Source organism: Corvus cornix, chromosome 1A (assembly GCF_000738735.6).
Source record: "Corvus cornix cornix isolate S_Up_H32 chromosome 1A, ASM73873v5, whole genome shotgun sequence".
NCBI classification, from domain to species: domain Eukaryota; kingdom Metazoa; phylum Chordata; class Aves; order Passeriformes; family Corvidae; genus Corvus; species Corvus cornix.
The window spans coordinates 71017088-71038665 of NC_047057.1; the positions used below are offsets into that span (position 1 = coordinate 71017088).

The 21578-nt window shown below is 41.9% G+C and overlaps 1 protein-coding gene across 4 annotated transcripts in view; it reads left to right on the forward strand.

Moving 5' to 3' along the window:
- RERG (RAS like estrogen regulated growth inhibitor) overlaps positions 1-21578 on the forward strand; it is a 96575-nt gene that overhangs the window by 61840 nt on the left and 13157 nt on the right. For all 4 annotated transcript variants that reach the window (XM_039570958.1, XM_010404174.4, XM_010404173.4 and 1 more), the window contains exon 3: positions 17233-17289. In XM_039570958.1, coding sequence (XP_039426892.1) covers positions 17233-17289 — 57 coding nt within the window. The remainder of the gene's footprint in view (positions 1-17232; positions 17290-21578) is intronic.

Genomic DNA, 21578 nt, shown 5'->3' on the forward strand with positions numbered 1-21578 from the left:
GACCTTTAAAAGTCAGTGGTGCAATTAACCAACCTGGCCAGCTCTACACCAGCAGCTCAGCTGGCCTAGGAGAGGCAGGAACCAGACAGTTCACTTCTGACTAATGTCATTACAGAAGGACAGGAGGTGGACCCAGACACTCTAATTAAACGGCAGCAGATCTGCTCAGCAGGCTGTTATGATTGAGTGCAAAGCAGAGAGACCATGCAAGACATGACAGAATCCCTGGGCTTCGTGTAGTTCTGTGCCACAGCCATTTCTGTGGCATTTGTTGGCAGTAATCTCTCATACAACTGGCAAAAGAAAGGGAAGGAAGGTATCCAAAGAAATGGGGGTCCATCACTGCCAATGCTCTGGTCTGGAGGCCTCTGTCCTAACTCACCTTATCAAAACTAATGCATAAAAGCCCTCCCAGAATGGAAGAAAAGGTGGTGTGGGCGAGGGGATTGCCTTCACTATGTGTGTGAGACTCCCTGCTCTGCCTTCCTTTGCATGTCAGAAATAGCCCTGTGTGCAGTTAGAGCCCCTGAAGATCAGAGGAGTCATTTACTCAAGTCTGACTCAGTGTTTCCTTGTTGTAGGTCAAGAGCCTCTGGCCAGTGCTAAATGGTCACTTCTCTCTCTCCCTGTCCCATCTACTTTAGATATGGGCTTAAACAGCAAAATAGGAATCCTGCAGAAAGGTGAACCTTGTGACTCTCTTGGACTTTTTTTGCTTTTCCTGGCGTGTCAGATGGCTGGAATTTTGGACTGCATTTGTCAGTGTTTGCTGTCCTTTCCACTGGGGTTCTACTGACATTTCTTGCTTCTTTCTCCTGCTCACAGTCAATTGCCTCTGGTTCCATGCAGGCCTTTGCTGTTAACAAATGAGAAAGCTCAGACTTAAAATTAACTATTTCTTACTTGCATCAAATAGGGCAGGCCTAAATTTGGCCTCTGTTTAGGCTGGTAAACTATTCCCTCTGCAGCACAAAAACAAGTCAAAGCTGGTGGTTGCTGATTGTTTTGGCCCCTCACTGCTCTCATCTCTTACACAGAGAAGCAGAGAAGTTTTCTCAACAGTTGCCTTTGAAAGAACCACCTTAACCTTCCTACAGGATGCATTCTCAAGGAACCCAAATATCCTTAACATTATTGAAAGCTGAATATATTCTTAAATGTGGGCATGAACCCCTTGCAATTCTTTACCCCAGGGACAGAGATGGGGTCCTCCAAGTTATGATCCATTGCAGGAACCTAATCTATCAACAAGGCAAAAAAAAATCATGGAGAAATTATCCTTGTGAGGCTAAAACCACCTGTAGCAAATAGATCCCTAACCCATCTTAGATATTAGCCTAAGTTTTCTTCCCAGTTTTCTTGCATTTAGCTGACTGTGCAGGTGGCCAAACACATGTTTCATGTCTGTTCAATAAGATGGTTGCAAAGCTTGGGCACAAATTTATTTAGGTTGAAGAATCTTGTTCAAAATCTTTTGAAACTTCATAATGATTTCTCACCTAAGAGTGCATCTGTTACTTGTCTTTATTTGGATACTGCCAGTAGAATTTGCAGCTGAAAAATATACTTTTTCACTTGCAGAAAAACATTGTTAGCAGGATTACCTCTGAGGAAACAAAAACCTCTAGACACTTTTCTACTTGCTCCTGATTTATTTGTGGTTTTCACATCTGCTTTTCTGTCCTATATAACATACTCTTGTTCATCCAGTTCCATATTTGTGCACAAAACTTCTAATTATTTTAAGTGGAAGCTACAGGCATGATTACATGTATTGCAATAAAATCTACAATGAAAGTCTAGACTGGCATAGATGCAGTCGACCTTGCAAAGCTAGTAGGGAGTGTACCTCTTCTTGGAAATAATAAAAATGACAGAAACTTCAAGGTGTAAACAGAGATTGAGGGCCAACATTTTTACTATATGTATGTCTCTAGAGCTGCAAAAAAGTGCCAGGAAAATTGGTGCTTCTGGAAAATCTGATTAAGTCCCTAGCTGCATCTGAAAATCTTCAGTATGTTTACGTTTATGATGAGAATCTTCAACTGAAGCTAATGTTGGAATTGGGCCTTTGAAAAAAACCTGACCTCACTGAAGCAATAGAGAAATCTTTCAAATGCCCTTTAATAATTTCCTAATCTTTTAACTTGGTGTCATCCAAAATTTTGACAACTATAGACCGAAAGGTGTTGTAGGAGTTTGCTCAGATTGGGCTTTTGGAGACAAATATACTTTATGATCGTACCGAGCAGTGGAAAGATCATTTTGCCAGGAATAGGTAGAAAAGGCCCATGGTCTGTGCAGCTCTGCACCAATATCAACCCTCTTTTTATGATTACTGACCAAAGGAGGGAAAAAAACCCTCATAAAGGCATCAATTCAAGTCCTCTTGGAGAGAAACATAAGAAAGTTTATCTGCTACATAATCTTTTCAAATGGAATGAAAGTAAATTTAATTTGACTAATCTACAGTCATAGCCTTGTTCTCTGTGTGGGTAGATCACAGCTGACTTGCCTGTATTGGAGAATCAAGACTCACATACGGAAATCCAAAGACCACTGGGAAATATGGCCAACACTATTTGGATGAGTAAGGGGAGAGAAAGGATATGAGAACATCATTACTAAGAATTGGCTCAAACCTTAGTTAGCAGAAAAGTTTCCATATTTTTTTGTCTAAAGACCCTTACGGTGGAAAAAGAAGGTCCTTCCTAAAAGGGCAGAAGAAATATAGATGAAGCACAGTAAAGGGGAAGCTTGCCATGAAAGTTAACCTAAATTTGAAGTATTTCAGGTTTTCTTTCACAAAATGGGAGGGGTCACTGAGAGGGAAATAGCCTGAAATGGCAACATTTTCACGGAAAAAGTTCCAATCAAATCCCTACTGGCAAGGGCAGTAGAATCCGTAACAAAAGTCACTTTTCTTTACATACTTCTTCTGCTTCCCTCATAGAACTTTGAGCACCCTGTCTTGTCCCCTTCTCCCCAGGCTGTGATTTCACTATGCCAGTGTTTTTACCGTGACCCCTTTGGCACAGGGCCCTGGGTGCCACTGTGGATTCATTAATTGCCGGCTGTGGTTTACAGCACGTCCATCTGCCATTCATCAGACACTCTGGCCACAGCCTGTGGCAAGTGAGCTTCAGTCTGGCAGGGCAAAAACCAGCTGAATCTACTCCTAGCCAGCAGCTATTGTCCATGTTTCCTTAGCTGTGTGTCCATGGATGTCTGTGGGATGTTTTACTCCTCTGTAAGCTATGTGCTTGCTTTAGTAATTAGCCTGAAGATCTGCTGGAATGAATAGATGGGGGCTTTGGCTTAGTGAGGAAGGCATGGAGAGGCAGGTAAGCACCTGGAGTGATGCCTCTGTACCAAAACTGGACACTTTTAAAGGATCTGCTTCCAAGGGATCTGCCAGTACAATCCGCAGCAAGTGCCTGAGCCCTCCAGCAGTTACTGGTGAGTGGCTGGGATATTCCCCACCAGCATCCAGACAGTTGTGGAAGGCCCAGACAAAGCAGGAGAGCAATTAAAGATTAGGGAGAAAAAGTAGCCAGACACTTTTTGAGGAGTTCTCTATGCAAAAAGTCAAAATTTGACCTAGAAGTCCTTTTCCCAATGATTTTTGGAGTGCTGTAGTTTAGCCAGGTTTCAAAGACCAGGAGGCAGCCTATGCACACAAGAGCTGTGGACACATAGCAGTTGTACTTTAATTTACATACATGATTTTCCAGGCACAGGCAAGCTTTTCTGAGCCATGAATGGCATAGGAAGCACTTGAAAAATTAGTGGAATATTTGCAAGAAGACATTGCAGAGATGAGAAGCTCTCTCTTTAGGGAGACCACTCTACGGTTTTCAGGAGCTTAAGCTAAGCCTCCTTGTTTTTAGCTATTGCAGGCACGGGGATTTCAGTCTTAACTTCTTTCTTGTAGAGTTGGCTCTGCTGCCCGTATCAGTTTGAGAGCATCACTTCTCTCATTGTACCTCAACAACTCCCTGGGGCAGGAGCTTCAACCTACACAAAGAAAGAACAAGCTTTGATGACTCCAGTTGGTTGTGCCTTAGGCTGCGTTAAAGGAAAGAGGAATTCAGAGGGAAAGTCATCCCAGAAATATACCCAGCTGCATTGAGCAATGGCAGGGCACTTCCCAGCTGTTGAACAATTTAACAGCCCAATCCAAAATAGCCTCCTGATGCATGTTTCTCTAGGAATAATTTCAGCGGCATGTGAGTTCTCTTCCCTTGCATTGTCAGCTTGATTTCCAGGAATGTTTTTCTTTTTTTCCAGCCAACAGCTCTCTGTCTCAGTGGCTTATCTGATAATAGCTTGCAATGGGCCTGCTGCTTCTCTGCCTTCCTAAACACACAGTCCTGGCCGTCTTATCTGCTCTAGCAATGAGTGACATCTCTTTATATGTTGTTCTTTATCTAATTAAAATGAGAGTACATTGTTTATCGCTTTCCTGGCCAGACCATGCTCATTCCTTTAGAGTAGTGAATTATTCAGCTCTTCTTGCCGCTTCTCTTGGGCTAAACCCTGAAGAATGGGAGGGAAGGGAGTTCAGAGAATGGGGTGGAATAACAAAATTCCTTCTTGAGCTCCCGATCTCGATCTCGATAACGGTGGTGAGAGCAGGAGTTGCTGCCTTGACTGCTCATCCTCCAGGACAACAGGTGGAGCAGATAGAGGGGAGCACGACAGAGCAATGCTGCTGGGGGGCACAGGAACAGGATTGCTGGGTTTTATTGTTCCCCCTAGGGCTCCAGGTACTGAGGCTTCATCATATCTGCCCTAGGTGGATGAGCAGGAGGTGCCTCAGCCCTCCCAGGTGCTCTTCCATCTAAACAAAAAGCCTCCAGGGCAGGACCCTACCTGTAAGTAGAGCTTAAAGACCATATCTCTTCTTCTGTATGAAACCAAAACAGTAAAGAGGGGGTTTAAGACTACTTTAAAAAATGACCCTTGCTCCCGTAAAAAAGGTAAGCCAAGCTTTCAACTCAGCTGGAGCTGAAGAGTTCACCCCCCACAGCAGAGTCATTTGTGACCACAAGGCTCACCTTTATCTTCTGGGGAGGCTGTGCTGGGATCCATCAAGAAAGTTAAAAATGCCATCTAAATTTGCTTCCTCTTTTAAAAGCAGTAAGGAACCAGGAGTTATAGACTGTGCTTGCAGTCTGTAAACAGCTTCTGGAGGCACATTTGTGAAAGCATTGTTTCGGCATCCAAGTGCTATTTATATTTCTAAATCACTTCTGCTTTGTCAGCATCAGTCTATCTGCAGTGATAATCCATTTATCCCAGCAGCAATAGCATTACACACAAGTTCCAGATGAAACTAAAAAAATGGGCAGGGAAACTAAAGGCCAAAATTTTCAACAGCTGCTTGGGGACTGAAAGAGGATGACAGGCTGCAAAAAAATTTCTAGAAATGGTCTAGTGTGAGAGAAACCACCAGGTGCAGCGACAACAAACCAAATAACAACAAAACCAATGAAAAACAAACAAACAAACAAGAACCAATCAAACAAAAACCCACAACAAACCATTTGTGGGGAAAGAGCATCTTTTGAATCAGGAGGATTTCATCGATTCCACGCAGAGTCCATCCCCACACACAAGTGAAGCTGGGTGGGTGTACTTGGAGAGCCACAGACTGGGGAGTGACAAGAGACTTGGTGGGCAGGAATGAACAGGATTACACTGGGAAAGGGTATCCTTTCAGCCCAACACCGTTTAAATACTACTAGACATCATGCTGGCTACCTCTCTGTTCTGCCAGGCACACCAATAGTGCTGAAAAGGTAATCACCCATTATTCTGGGCAAAGCCAAACCTAAAGCATGGTGAAGCAAGGAATGTAAACTTCCTCTTGGACTGGTTCCCTAGTCACTGCATCAGCTTTCATTATGAGCAGTTGGAGGTTCTCTTCCTTGTCAAATTGCAGGGTCCCAGGGCTCTGTTTCCTCATGTCTTGTACGATGTCATCGTGAGCAGCCAAACAAACACCGATCACTGCACTCAGTCTGTGGCACTCTGCAGGGCAGTAACAGGAGAAATAAATGCATTCTGTTCTGTTCAAATGCTGCCAGAGGAAAGTGGAATTGTTTATATGCTCTCTGCTCACTCTGACAAGAGCATGGGGTGAAGCTGAGGAAGTGTTCTTAAAGCATTAGAAATAAAACTTTGCCATCAGAGGTTTATCACACTGGCCTGAGAAAATAATAGAAGCAAATATCATCATAATTGCAAAGAGCTGAAGGATCTTTGAGCCCCTGACACTGTTATCCGCTGTGGTGGCATGTACCTACCAAGCTTCAGGACAGAGGGGAGGATTCTTGAAGGGAAAGATGACACAATCCCCTTGCAAAACTGCTGTGGGATCTTTAAAGTCCCCCTAGAACAAACAGGAACTTGGTGTTTTCAGCCTCATGTAAAAGGAATGAAGAAAATCCCATCACTAAGGTCTCTTCAGACTGGATAAACCACTGAATGAGATAATGACTGAAAGAGCCCTGAATATATGACTTGTTATGTTTCTTATCTGTGTAGTTTCTATGGACAAGAGAATCTCACACAGATAGCTCCTCAGACTTTTGGGGTATAACTCATTATTCAGCATGGATAAATGTAGGAAAGCTCCCTCTTAATGCAGACTTCTAACTAAGTGCAGCTGATTACTCAGCTGAGACCAGAGGAGCAGTCCCTGTAGCTCTTGCACTCTGGGGAGGCAGGGCCAGGTTTCCTGGCAGCTGTGATGAACATCATAAACTAAGTTATGTTAATGCTCCAAGTTTCAGACTTGAGATAAGTCCGAAGTTTTACAACATCCATTATCTACTACTGTGTCTTTTACTTTGTTTGAAGACATGCAGTGTTTATTAGCTGAATGCCCTTAAGCATTGAAAATGAAAGCAGAAATTTACCATTTAAATTTAGATCATGCTTCCCCCCCTGCCACACACACACACATAATTTTAAAGTTTACTCTGAACAGTTCCCAGGATTGTGTGTCCAGATTCCAAGCAGAAGGCTAATAATAACCCCTGCATTATTATAGGCACTAAATGGGTGCTCATAAAACTCCAGCTGCAGCCAGAGATAGGAGAAGATAGTTGTTTATCAAAACAATGAATTAATTTAAATTCATTTAGTGCTGTCACTAGCACTGGGAACCAAGCACAGCACTCTGTAGTGTACTGACTGGACCACTTAACCATATTTATCTTTGCCCATTATAACATGGTCTTATAGGAAATCACTGCTTCCAGGGTCTGGGATTAATTAATCTTCCTCCTGACAGAGGTTGTATGGGATGAGCAGTGATGTGAGACCAGGCAGATCACCAGTTAGGCTTCAGATGTAAACAGGCCTTGGTCACTGGTGATTTATGAAGAGTTGCTCTCCACCCACGCCTGTTCTTCCATCCTGCTCCACAGAAGAAAAGAAGTGATGCTGGGGGTGATACTCTTAGATACCATTAGGTAGCTACCAATTCCATCTCCCTTAAGGTCACTGTTCTGCCTCTAGGAATGATCATCTCTACAGCCTGTTAGGAAACCTTTATTCAGACTGAGCTTTTGTCTTCAGCTCATCATTTCTACACTTTGCAACGTATTTCTTTTTATTGTGAAAAAGATGTGGTCCGTAGTGTTTACCTTCCATTTTACTTCAGTTGTCGATCATAGGTTTTCTATCATTCACTTTTATCATCCTTCAGCATTGCAAACCCTACTGTGGAAATACCCCTTAAAGAGCTTCTCTGCTCCTCCTGCTGTCTCTTAATCCTCCAAGTGTAATGGCAAAGCTGTTTGCTCTAAAAAAAGAAGATTAAATTGCTGGTACAAACAAAAGTTCGAGATTCCAGGTGGCAAGCAAATAACAGGAGCAGGTGTCTTTACAACACAGAGAAAAGGAGGGGGGGTTAAAAAAAAAAGAGCATAGCTAAAAGATGAGAACAGCCATCAGGACACTTGCCAGCACTGTCCATGAGATACTGAAGGCAGCTGGAAGATCACACATTGTACTGCTAGTAAATAGTCACACAAGCCTGAGAACTGTCATGGCTTATGTCACTGTTTGATACCTCTGTTGTCACGTGCATTTCTCCATTCATTCCTCTGGGAATGTCTCCAGGTGTCTGGTTCAGGTACTCGGCAATGGGCCCCTTAGAAAAAAAAACCAATTCCTTACCTTCTTCCTGAAATTCTAGGCAGCTGATTTTGAAAAAGATGGGTCCCCATAAATATTGTGTTGTGCACTGTGTTAAAAAGATGTAACATTTATCAAGGCTTATGTCCCCAGGCTCATAAAAAAAAGAGGATCATTGAAATTCCATGAGTCAGTTTTCAGTGTATTCTGTTGCCTTAACTCCTCATCTTCCTGTGACACAGGCACCTTCCAGGCATGCATCTATTGACTGATTTGTGGCACATCAATCAATAGGGCTGGTACAGACTTCTAGTGTTCACCTAAGCTCTTTTGCCAAAGAAAGGAGGACATGTGATCTTTCAAGATCTTCCTGAATATCCTACTCTGGCTGGATTGTAATCGCACTGCAAAGCTTTTCCAGGTTGTCTGAGATTTCCATGGAGCCAAATCCAGAAAGCCAAGGTGTGCATGCAGAAGAAATGAAGTTTATCACAGAAAAGGCCAGGGAATGGTTTGTTTTTAATTTGATGCAAGCTGGAGTCTCATTTGATATAGTATACATAACTTACAATAAGAAAATTTTTATAGTCAGGTTGAGAAGAGAGTGACAGCTAGTCTGTTCAGACTCTGACCACACAGAAACACTCAGTGCTGTCTGCCAGCATGAAACATGGAGCTCTGTGTCCCTTTATGCCATTTCTTGTTGCCATTTGACTTAGTGAATCAGTAGCAGAGCAAGGCACTTTGACAGAGGTGCTTTTTCTGTTGTGAAGATTACAAGTACAGGCAGTGATTCAGCATTGATGCTCAGCGTGCTGGCTGCCCTCTCATTCAGGCTGACTCGCTAGAGCCTGATAAAACTGTATTTTTAAGCATTTAGAGTTACTCTAAGCCTTCAGCCTAGTAGCAAAGAGTAAGTTGTGCCTTTGCAGAGTGCCTTTGTCATACTGGAACGTACCATGTGAAGCAAACTGTCTTTTGCTCCTGGCCAGAACAGAAGTCAGGAGGAAGTTGAAACACCAGCCAGCCCTCAGAACTATCAAATACTAACCCCAACAGCAGGCAGGTTCCTTGAGTTCCTTAGGAACAGCCTCCCCCTCAGGCAGGGCCAGGGTTTATGGCCAGGTTGCTGCTGGCAGCCAGGATGTTCTCACAGAACAGCTGGGCCCTGCAGACCGGTCCCTGCCCTGACCACGGTCTCACACAGAACTCTCTTTAAACTATGTTGGAAAAACTTCTTCATTTCCTTCGAGCATGAGACTGTGCCCCATCTCCTACTCCCTGGGAAAGTGGTCTGCAAGCCTCCCAGGACATGTGGACCTTCTCTAATAAGGCAACTTCACTTCTCTCCCCTTTCTTCCAGTTTTTTCTATTCATCTCTTGGCTTCTGAGCATGGGAGCGGGAAGAGAGCAGGGATCGGACCAAAGGCTGGAGGAGAGCCTTAAAAAACCCCCAAAAAACCCCACTCTCTCACAAAAAAAAAAAAAAATTACAACCAGCAGCAATATCACCACCAATAACAAAAAATCAACAACAAAACAAAAATCCCCACTTCAGCACTGGCCACGTGCGTATGGCCACTCCTTCTGGTGCTCACGTGTGGTCCTCCCTTTGCACTGGCAGGGGATGAGGCAGCAGCTCCACACCATCCAAGGAGCAATTCAAGGCATCTCCAAAATACCCAGATGATCCTTTCCTTCAGGAGTGTCACTCAAGTGTCTCGTGTTGCCTACACCTTGTTTCAGGCTCAGCTCTGACAGGGTAAAATCAAGTTTGAACCCTTTTGGCCCACAGAAATGAGCTGAAGATGAGGAGTTGGTGCAGGCTACAGCAAAGAAAGTGTGCCTTTGCCTTCTCCCTGTAGCAGTGACGCCTGGATAAAAGGATCCAATGAATCCCCCAGATTTCTCCAGTGTAATACAAAACAGCACTGAATGAAAGAATAAGCAGAGGCTAGTAAAGCTGGGTTGGTTTGTTTTAAATATGCAATTCCTAAATTGCAAGTTCTTTGAAGGCAAACAGTGAGGTGTTGAGTCATTTCCTTTGAAAATCAAAAACCCTAACTTCCTTGCAAAAAATGGCCTTTCTGTTCAAAGTACATTTACCAACAAAAATTCATTCATGCAAAAATGCTTTCACAATAACCAGATCATCCTGCCATTGAAACCATTCTAGAATTCCCTCCTGTATCTCCTTTCTTTCTTTTTCCTTTTTAAAGATGACAAACTAATTTGACCATAAAAAGAGAGTGGGATGTTTTCTAAATTCAACACTGGAAGAAATGTAAGGAAAAGAGAACACAAAAAAGTTACAGCCACTGAAAATTTTGACATCTTGCCACTGTCTTATTGAAGTGCTGGATTTTTAAAGAAAAAAGCTTTCCACCCCTTCTTTCTTTTTTTTTCCCCCCTCTCAGATAAATCTAACTTTTTTATCTTTCATCTTGAGATGGAGGGTTGGGTTAGTGTCCAAGTTTTGTACTGAGAATCCTCTTCTACTTTCCTCTGCCCAGTGTCTTTCAAAAGAGCATGGAAATCCAAACCTTACCTGTGGCAGTTTTCTGGAAAAGCCACAGTTGTTCCCGTGAGATTTCATCCCTGAGGTTTCCCTACAACGCCATCACAAATATACTCTGTCTCAGACACACAAACATCTGGAGGTGTTACCATTAACTGTGTTTTGGAAAACCAGATGTGTTAGTAATAGCACACCAGAAAGTTCAGGCTTCACAAAAGGGGCGACAGAACAAGTTATACAATGAAGTCAGGAGAGAGAAATGGTACAAGTGTGTTCCTAAAATGATCAAAACCATTAGACACACCAGTCTGATAATTTATCCTTCACATGAGAGGAGACCTGTGCAATAAAGAACTTCATACTGAAATTACATGTTATGGAACGGGGTAACGTAATGTAAATTAAGCCTCCTGGTTAAGCTCCATGTGCAGCAACCATTGTAAAAACATGCCTTGAGCACTGAAAGCAATGGGCAGAACATTACTACAAAAATCCTCCTGCTCAGTGGGGATGGGATGAATGACTGCTAATCAATAAAAAAATGAGAGTGAACTATCCAGGTGAGCATACAAAGAAGTCCAGCCTGCTGTTAAGACAGTCAAGATAAGTATGTAGATACACCGTGCCATGGAGTGTGCCAGAATTTCAGATGAGCTCCTTGAAACAGGTTACTTTTCCCCAGGCTCTTCCCACTCAGAAGTTCCTAAAATCACCTATTTCCCACAGCAGCAAAATGCAATTACCTCTGGGATGGACTGAAATTGCTGCTAACAAAAGAAATACTCCCCAAAACCTTGTAGTAGAAATTGAGAAGTGACAGTGACATGAAATACCCTGACATTTAGTCAGGCCGGAGTATGAATAACCTGATGGAGGCTGCTAAAAACCACAGCTGAGCAGGACTATGGTCTCTGTCTCTTCCACAGTAGGATCTTGATCTTTCCAAACAACTTGTGGAAAGAAGGTCAGCTGTTGATATCTAATTGAACAACCTACTGAATTATTACCTGAAACAGCCTTTGGAGTCCTACTGCACTCACATTCTGCATGTAAAATACTATTTACTGTAAAGATAAATCCAGTATACAGCACTTAATATTGTACATCTGAAAATAGATTAGTGGTTTTGAAATACTTGAACGTGGAATGTTGGTTTCCACCATGATCCTGCTGTGGGAATTGAGACAGATATTTGAGACAGGTATTACAGTCCCTTTATGTTCCACCAGAACAAAAAGACATTTTTGGTGCTCACATTTGAATGCACAGAACTGAAGCCCTTACCATTACCACTGAAGAAAAAGGCTTACATTACACAGTGAAACCTCCTGAAAGGCAAAAGCAACACGTTCCATCCCACAGCTGTTCAATCCTGGTCTGTATTTACTGTAGCAGAGTATATATACACCTATATATATACACACACTGTTATATTTAAATTGCTCTGTGGTGTATATAAGAATATATACATTTGGTATTTATATTTAATTGATCTTCATATATAAAAGTACATATACTTTTTAAACTTATATTGGCAGTCAGTGGAGGACCTCCCTGTGCTGTTAAAGAAAAACTATAAAATCATAAACAGTAATTTTTCTGAACAGCTCACTGCTTAAGACAGTGACTTAAATAGGCCTAAAACATGCATAGTTTGAAACAGCAAGGCAGTGTAAAACAAAACATTTTTATACTTCATTGAGTTCCCCCTTATTTTTCTCTCTGATCTTGCTTTGCTCCATCAGATTTACTGTAGGAAACATCTAGGCTACTGCATCAGGTCCCAGCATCAGAAGTGACCACAGTGAGCAAACCAAGAGAGGAGGCAAAGGCAGAGAGCTGCTCCTGTGGATGTCTCACTCAGTCCTCACATCCCCACACCACTGAATTGCCAGAGATCCTGTCAGAGCTGAGTCAAGCCCAGGCTCATGGATGCAGAGCAAGGGGCAATGAGTGCCCGTTTACATCCCTGATGGATCAGGATCAGAAAAGGACTCTGCATTATAAGTTCACACCTTCTCCACACATAGACACCCCCACAAGACTTTCACAAGCAAATTAAATTCTCATGGTTTTGCCTTTAAAACAAACCATTATTTCCCAAAGATGGACATAGAGCTGTTTGAGGAGGCAGAACATCACCTGCCAGAATGCAGCAGCACTGCCCTCCTGCAGACTGGAACTCACCACATCTTCCTGGGGGACTGAAATTCCAATACATAAAGGGCCTCTGAGAAGGTGAATGGGGGATGAACTCTCTAACAAAAATATAGCTTTTAAGAAAAAGTGAAATATTTCATTTCTGAAACTGCCTTTTGATCATTATAACCTTTGGTTTTAACCGCTCTGGTGTCTCCTGCCAAGTGTGGTCTACTGATGACACATCATCATGGCACCAGGAATGGACTTGTTGATAAGTTAAATAATGGGACTACTTTCAGACCATTTTTATAGCTGAAAATTCTCATGGCATAAAAGAGTCATCATACAGTTATTTCACTGTGGAAAACTGTTATTTTTCTTAGAATAACTTTGAACTCTGTAACTTTTTGGGAAGGCGGCTGTTTTTCAAATAAAACCCGGCTTCCTTTCTTCCCCAAAAAACTCAGCTTGTATTAGCTGGAATGATACCAAATCCACAAAGATATGTATTCAGACAGATTGTAAATTTAGCTAGAGCATTTATATGTTACTAAATCCAAACAAAGATCTAAAGCAAGATGCAAAATATCACACACACAAAAAAAAAAAATCTCCAAAAGATATGGACTGGGATTTTTAAAGCTGAGCAAGGGACTCAGCCACACAAGTTCGAAAGAAATTGATTAATTATGTGGTTGATAATCTTGGTTTATATGCCAAGTTAAATCTTGATATAACTTCATTGTCTTCAGTGGAGTTGCACTGCAAATGTAGTTGACAGATAGTCATGATTCTTCTCCAAGAATAACTTCTAAGGCAGAAGTTTTAAACATGAGTGAATGAAAGTCCTGTGCCAAGTTCTACCCTAATTTATACCCTGTACAAAACAGCTGACTTGGAAGCGAGGGTGTCAGGAAAGGCAGAAGGAGACAGGAGTCTGTTCTTGCTTCTCTGGGACGTTACATCAGTTCCCTTCAGGGATGGTCATGTCTCCGAAAAGCACAGTGGGAATCCACAGAGCAGTTTGGTGGAGATTCTTTCCTTCCAAGCCTGCAAGCTCTTCTATTTCACAAGCAGTAAGTGTCCAGGGAAGAGCCTGGACTAGTCTCAGTGGAGGGCCATGAAATTCACTCCTATTAACTACTGTATCAGTCTCTTGGCTGCTTCAAAATGAATTTGAGGATGAGCACTGGAAATGGCCATTTTAATATGAATATTGGAATTAGTCACTTACTGTAATCAGAAAATAATGTGTTTCAGACAGTCTCAGCCTCAATGTCATTTTGAATCAAAACCCAGCATTTGGATTGGTTTTTTTTCAGTCTCTTGGCCTATTTTTGGCTCATTATTAGCATTAGAGTTAAGCATGTCTAAGTAAAACTGACTGGTCAAACAGTACACACAGCTTTGCTCAGGTGAGAGGGAATTAATGCCCATCTCAACTCATCTTTTATGCAACATTACTAAGGCCGTGGGGGAATTCAATTGCTTTGCCCAAAGCATCATTTAAGCCAGCAGCAGAAATCTGACTGCTGCAGCTCTAAGTGTGGTGAATTGCTGATGTCCTCGCTCCTGATTCTTCTGCTGGCAGAGTTATTTTACAGAAAAGTGATGTCATCTGGCAGTGAGTGAGCTCAACATAAACAGTGTGGCTCCACAGTAATACCCCTGCTCTGGGGGATCATTGCTGGGGCAGGAGGCACAAGCCAGCAAGTTGGTCTCCAGACTGACAGCCCAAGCACTTGGATGCCCTTCCCAGCTCTTCCCTCATCGTCTATTTTCAGTCAGATCAGGCAGCAAAGTCACATACATTGTTTTAATATTCAGCTGGATGTCAGAGGCCCATCTGCTAAGCACCCCTAATGAGGCAAAAGTGAAGACATTTCCCGTCCAGCATAGTCTGCAATACTTATAAACAGAACAGACTCTGGATCAAGAGCATCTCACGTTCCCCATCTGTGCAATGCAGCTAGCTGCTAATCTTGAGCCTCATAAAAATGTGTGGAAGTGAAAAGCTTTTAGGATGGACTGTGACCACTGCCATGAAAGAGAGCAGAAGTATTTTGGAGGAATTGGCTGGGTCAGAAGCAGGGAGGCTGAGCAGAGCCAGCCTTGGAGGAGCAGCAGTTCTGCCCAGCCCCAAGAGCACGTGGCTCTGAAGCTGATAGTTCCCCACTCACTGGGGTTGTGCTAAGGGGGTATTTTCTTCCCTTCACTGGGACCAAAGAAAAGTAAAATACTTACAAAAATGCTTTATTGGCAGCAGTGCCTAGCAAGTGGCTCACTGTGCTTTCTGTGCCCCCCACTGAGATCTGCCAGCAGAGAGACTAATTGCCATCTGACTCTGTGCATGGCAGCCACCTCCCACCCTTCCTTTCTTTAGCTCAGCTCCCTCCTAAACATGTAATTATTTATGGATCTGCATGTGCTGGAGGTAAATACAGCCTAGCTTTCCCCTTCTCACCAGAGCTTACACCTGTGATCTCTTAATTCCTCCCCTCTGCAGCACTGCACACCTGAACCATTTTATCCTGTGTACATAACCGTGGGTTTCTCCTCCCAGGCTCATCTCAGTAGCTCCAGTCCAGTTCTACTTTTACTTCTTGTGGCTTGTCACCTTTGGGCACCTCCAAAATCAGCTCTTCTCCCTCTTTTCTTTCAAAGCTGCTGCTCTCCATTACCTGTCTTAGACATGCTTGACAGACTTCTAGTCCCCTCCATTATTTCTACTCTCCTCTCCAGCAATTTCCATCTACAGCTACAAGGTTATCATAACTAAGTGGACCATGTTTAAGTATATATATAGTTGGACAGGTTCTTCTGCCTTTTCTCTCTCTTCATTAGCTTCTCCAGGTCCAGGCACAGGCTCAGGCACTTCCACACAGGTGGCCCACCACTGCTTCCCCTTCACAGTATGGCTGTCAAAGAGGAAAGCATTTTTTAAAGCTGTCCTTGACTAAGAAGATGGTAAGAGCAATTAGAGAAGAATCATGACCAAACTTTCAAAACAAAACTTTCAAATCATGACCAAACTTTCAAAACAAAGCATCTCAACAGAGATGCTTGAACTATTCCAGCTAAGATAAAAGGTGCAAAAAAAAGTCCTGGTGCAACATCACCGTGGATGGAAAATAAGCTATAAAGAGGTCATCTTCTTTTGGTGTGACATTCAGGTTAAGGGCCATGACTTGAAGAGTTACTTTGACTAAGAACTGCCACATCTACTCGGAGGAACAAGGACAGCATTTCAGCAAATCCTAAGCAAAGACATCAAAAGTAGAATTTCCTAAGGAAAATAGAAACTTAAAATAATAGCAACTTCAAATTGCTTCTTGTGTGGTGATCTCATTTCCTTAGGATCAGCTTCTTATTACCCCTGCAAGTATAAGGCATAGTTAATCTTCTTAAAACTAATATTCTGATTGTCTGATTAAGCAAATCTTAATTTGTTGGATTTATTCTGCAGGCTGTTGCCTAATCCTCCTGTTGGGCATAGAATTCTGGGATGTAGGGCATTCTCCTGGCTTCAGTTTTGGATCAGAACACCTTTTCTGTCCACCTGCAACCAAAAGAAGAATGGAACAATTGTATAGGTCTGATGGCAAGGGAAACTTTTCCTGTAGCTGTAGTTGCTGCACTCATAGCTAGTGCAGTGATAATCTCTGGCTTCATTTGCAGAAAGGGTTTTGGATGGTTTGCAGTGGTAAATGATTCATTTACATCACTGGAAATTCAAAGTGCTGCTCAGTTTTAAATTCAAGAATAATCAAAGCCTGTGTAAGTTGTTTTTAAAGGGTTTAGAGGGATAGAAAAAAATTAAATACAAGAACATGAATAGCAAGATCTTCACCTATAAGCTGAAACTAAGAACTACCTGTCCAGTGCTCCAAAATCTAACCTTTTTTTTTCTATTTCTGCAGATTGATTAATAGCATGTGTGGACCATTGCTTTAAAATATTTTATCTGTTTGCTTCAAGTAGGCAAAACATGGAAGTTAAACTGTTAGGAGGAAGGCATGCCAAAATAGAGAAGGCATCTATTTAGCCAATTATTTCTGCCTTACAAGGTTTACAATCCGAAAGCAAGTCTTTAAGTGTAAAATTGTTTTGAACAACCCTCATTTTGAAGTGTCAAAGCTGGTTCCAAAACTGCCAACTCTTTTTCCACTGGTTATGGGAAACCTGAAGCATCCAAAGTAGCGGCTTTAATGTTGCAAAAAGTTCTGCTTTGGTTTGGTTTTTGTTTTGTTTTGTTGCCCCCCTCCAAAAGTGTGAAGTGGGCCACACACACTGACTTCTGCTCGCAGTTCAGGGGAGCTGCTACATGTCCACTCACATAGAAAACTTTGCTGGGAAAGCTTTGAAAAACCTGCTGAGTTGATGTCTTGTCCTTCTCACATGAAATCTCTTTGTCCCTCCAGCTCTCGTCGTGCGCTTCCTGACCAAGAGGTTCATCTGGGAGTACGACCCGACGCTAGGTAGGTTATTGTGTCCTGGAAGCTCGTTGTGGAATGGCACAGCTGAAGCAATGGAAATCACAGAGTTAAAATTCCAAGCCTCAGTCAGCCTTGAAATTTGCTGTGAAAAGCTTCTCTATGGTCATTTAAAGCTGGAACAAGTTGTTACCTAAGGTGGCAGAACAGAGAAGCAGTAACACTCAGACAAAAGCTGAGATATCGGATGAGGCACATTTCTGCCCACTCAGAAATCCATGGGAATTTTGCCATTGAAATCAATTGCTTTAATATTTCGCTCTTCAAATTGTTTAGTGTGAGATCAGTTTTCTGCTTTTGAATAACCCAAACATCTTCTGCTAGAGAGTAAGGTGACTGGGGTACAGATCTTAAAAATTCATGGCCAAAAAAAGGTAGGTTTTTACAGTCAGTCTACCTAGATTTAGGTAATTTTTTTGTCCTCACTTTCAAACATACATTGTCCCTCATTTTTTGGGTGACCAGATAGGGGCACCAATCATGTAAAGGGCATCCACATGTCCCTTCCACTGCTCCCACTAAGTTCTGTTGGGTCTGGCACTTTCAAGGAGCTGGCTCAGATATCTCAAAAAACCTGTCAAAGAGTTGCCCTGAATTAGAGGCTTCACTTAAAATTTCTGCCAAGGTCACATTTCTTAGTATTTCTTAAAATAGCATCTATTTAAATGCTCTGCACCAGAGCAAATCCAGGCCAAGAAGTCCAAGACAGGGCATTCACTTCTTAGAACCTCAGGACTAAGTGATTCACACACAAAGGGCTGAAAAGTTCCCTCTTCTCCAACAATGTGTTCCTCTCTCCTTCCTAATATTTCTTTGCAGGCTCCAACCCACACCATACAGTTAAATATCAATTTCTTTATTAATGTTCTTTCCTTAAAAAATCTCGTTAAGGAAATAGAAAATGCCATAAACTTGCGTAGCAGAAATGAAGTTTGATGTATTCTGTTACAGACCCCAGACAGCCCCTTGAAAAAAGCAGAGTATCCAGGATCATACTAGGTATTTTTGTTTGGCAAAGTACAGCAGTGACAGATGCTTAAAACTCCCACCTTGGGAAAATAAATCTCAGCACAACCTGAACTCAACTGCATTCTTTAATCTGCTACTATCAGTATATTCCTCAGTGAATTATATGTCACCTGCCTTGTGCTGCAGAGTGGAATGTTCAGTAGAATGTTGTATTAGTATTATTAGTGTTAGTACTTCACGTTTCTATCACTAGTACATCATTTTAAGAACGTGACAAGAAGTGTGTACAGTCTTCTCTATCAGTGTAGTCCAAGTTCATCAATTTCTTCCAGGGACACTGCATGCAAAAGCATCCTTTTTGCCTTGTTTAAGCACACAAATGAAGTTGTTACAAGCTACAAGGTTTATTATTTTTTGCCCCATTATGAAGGCCCCATGCCCTTTTTGCTATACAAGACTTGACATTTGTTTCTGTTTTACAAATGAATGCAATTGCAAATTACCGTGCCCCTCAGGAATCTAATTGTCTTCTCTTTGCAGCTCTCATGCAGGCAACAGTCTTATCTCAATAAACTGAAAATTGAATCTCTTCTGACTTACTGAGTTCTACATCCCCATTCAGTTTAGGGAATAATAGCTTAAATTGTGTATTGCAGTCACTGTGATGCTCAGCACTCCAGGTTGCTCTGAGGAAAAGGTTTGAGAAATTCAAAAACTAATAAACTCTTGGCAATAAATTCTTTCTTAATCACAGTAATTTCTGGCGGAATCTGCTCCCCAGAGTTTGTTTTGTAAGGTATTATTTTGTCAAACTACAGATCACAAAGAAGGTTCTGAAGTGTTAGAGGTGAAAAATTATTTTGGAATCGTAACCACTATCCAAGCCTTCAGAGATCAATCAGAAAGGAACTGTACCTTGAAAAGCTTTGAAAACAGTGCCTGAAAAACTGCGTTTTCTCTCTTTAGCATGGTCATCCTGCAGTGATTTGGGGTCCAATTATGTGTAAACATCTGAATTCACTGAAAGTTTTAGCAGAATAGATTCATTTCTTCTTAGCAGTCATGGACTGGCAGTTATGTGGAAAGAGGGATATCTACATGCTCAATCAATATAAAAAATTAAAGCTGTGTCAGTGAGAATCATTTCCTCTACAGGGAGAAATAAGCTGCTTTGTCAAGTTGTTCTAAAAGGACAGGAGTAAAACAGATGCAAACCATCCAGCTACTAAGCAACGGGAGGTTTTGCCAAATATCACTGGGGCTGTGACAAAAACGTCAAATTTATAGTTTATTTCTTATGTCAAGTTTTCAACCACCCATTAGCCCTCTGATGCAAGCAATCCCCAGATAATTCCTATTTTTAGGAAAGCTTTCACCAAGCTGTTCAAGGCCTGATGGAAATTCAACATTAACCTAAACTAAGCATCATATTAAAAAACAAACCCAAACCCTATTCCTCTTTTAATTCAAGGGTGGCACATTTTAACTGGAAGGGAAAAAACACACCTTATAAATATTCTTTACTATTCTAACCTGCCAGCAGAAAATGAAGGGCCACATTTTTAGCAGCACCTGGACAGAATGTTGTACCTCCAGGAGCCAAATTACCAACCACAAAGTAACATTTTCTGGCAGGAGGAACGTCACTGAACCCTGCAAGCTTTGGAAAACAGAGCTGCTGCTGAAGTCAGGGCTTTGCAGCTCGGCCACTTCAGTGCAGCGATGTTGGATCTGTGCAAATACTGCTAGGACAGTTGTATATTCACAAAAATGCATCTCACTCTGCTTTTTATTTAACTGTTCTCAGCCAAAGGGCAACAACCACAGCAAAGGTCATTTTCTGGGGAGTGTTAATCATCAGCCTTGACTTGTCCAGTATTTCTGTTTGACTGGCAAGTCATTGTCACCATCTTGGCATGGGGTTTTTGATTGCTTTTCCAAAAGGTGATGAATTCCTCAAGGTAGATTCCTACCTGGCATTATCAAGGTGAATGGGTTTCCACATCCATCTTCATTTACAGTAAATTGTAGCTATCTCACATTTTCAACAGAATTAGACAGAAGAGTTCTATGTAGAAATGGGCTGGAACTGCACATTTTTAAAAATACAAGCAGTTGTATTCTAAAATATCAAATACATGAAGAATTCAGCATTAAACTAGTCTTCTTTAGCTCATTAAATATGTACTGAGAAAGGGGATTGGGTTCCCACATGTATTCCACCAAATTCATTAATGTTTACATGTTCTTAAATAGAACACAACTTTAAAAACATCTAAGCAAGCTCCATGTGATGTTAGAAGGCCTCAAAATGTTTGTCCTGGTTAGGGCACCACTTAAGCCACACTCTTATCATGAATGTGGGACTCCTGTGGACCTCAGTGGCCCCAGGGCTTGACACTATAATTTTCAAGGCTGCTGGGAATAGCTGCTCTCCCCAGTTCCAGCAGACTGCAGTAAGAGTCTGCATCTCAGCAATTCCAACTAGGAGCTACTGGCAGTGCCCAGAATTTAGTGCCTTCACCTCAGCTCAGAGATGGAGAGATGTTGTGGTTCACTGTGATATTTAATTGATTTTAAAATTGGAGATGCTGAATCAGAGTAATCAAGGGAACTGCTAAAAGGCAAAAAAAAAAAAAGAGGAGGAAGCCTGAAGAGCCATCACAGCAGTAGGCAGACAGAGGGCCTGCAGAGTACTTCAAGCATAGCAGCAAATTTCCTACCTCCATAAGCCATGAGATGCAGGGAGAATCTCCTGGATCAAATGATGAAAGAAGAAAATTCATCATTGCTACTGTTGAGTGCTTTTAAAAGTAATTTCACAGCATTTCTCTGAGAACACATTTGTTGTTCCACCAAAACGGGAACAATTTGCAAGAAAAAATGGGGGGATTATGAACTCTGTTTTGTCATTTGTTCTGGATTAACATTTTTATATATAGTTGGGAGAATCAGGGGGTTCTTGAGGCTCAAGGACTAAACCATCAGTTTTTGCTATGTAGGAAAAAGCCCCAAACAACTAAAACTCCTGGTGAATGCAGGAGATAGGCTCCTCTGTTCTTTTCTTGTTCCTGTACCTGGTTTGTTACCTGCAATCTCTCTGCCTCTGTGTCTCACCTACAAAATCCTTCGTCTTACAGAAGGACTGTAAATCCTTTGGGTATCTGATACTCAGATTTAAGACATGTATCAAAGGCACACAGAAACAGCAAGCAAAGACTGGATTTGAAACAAAAATCTACTTATAACTTATCAGCAGACAAGGAGATAATTTCTCACAGTGCCCCTAGATTCTTTCTCTGGCT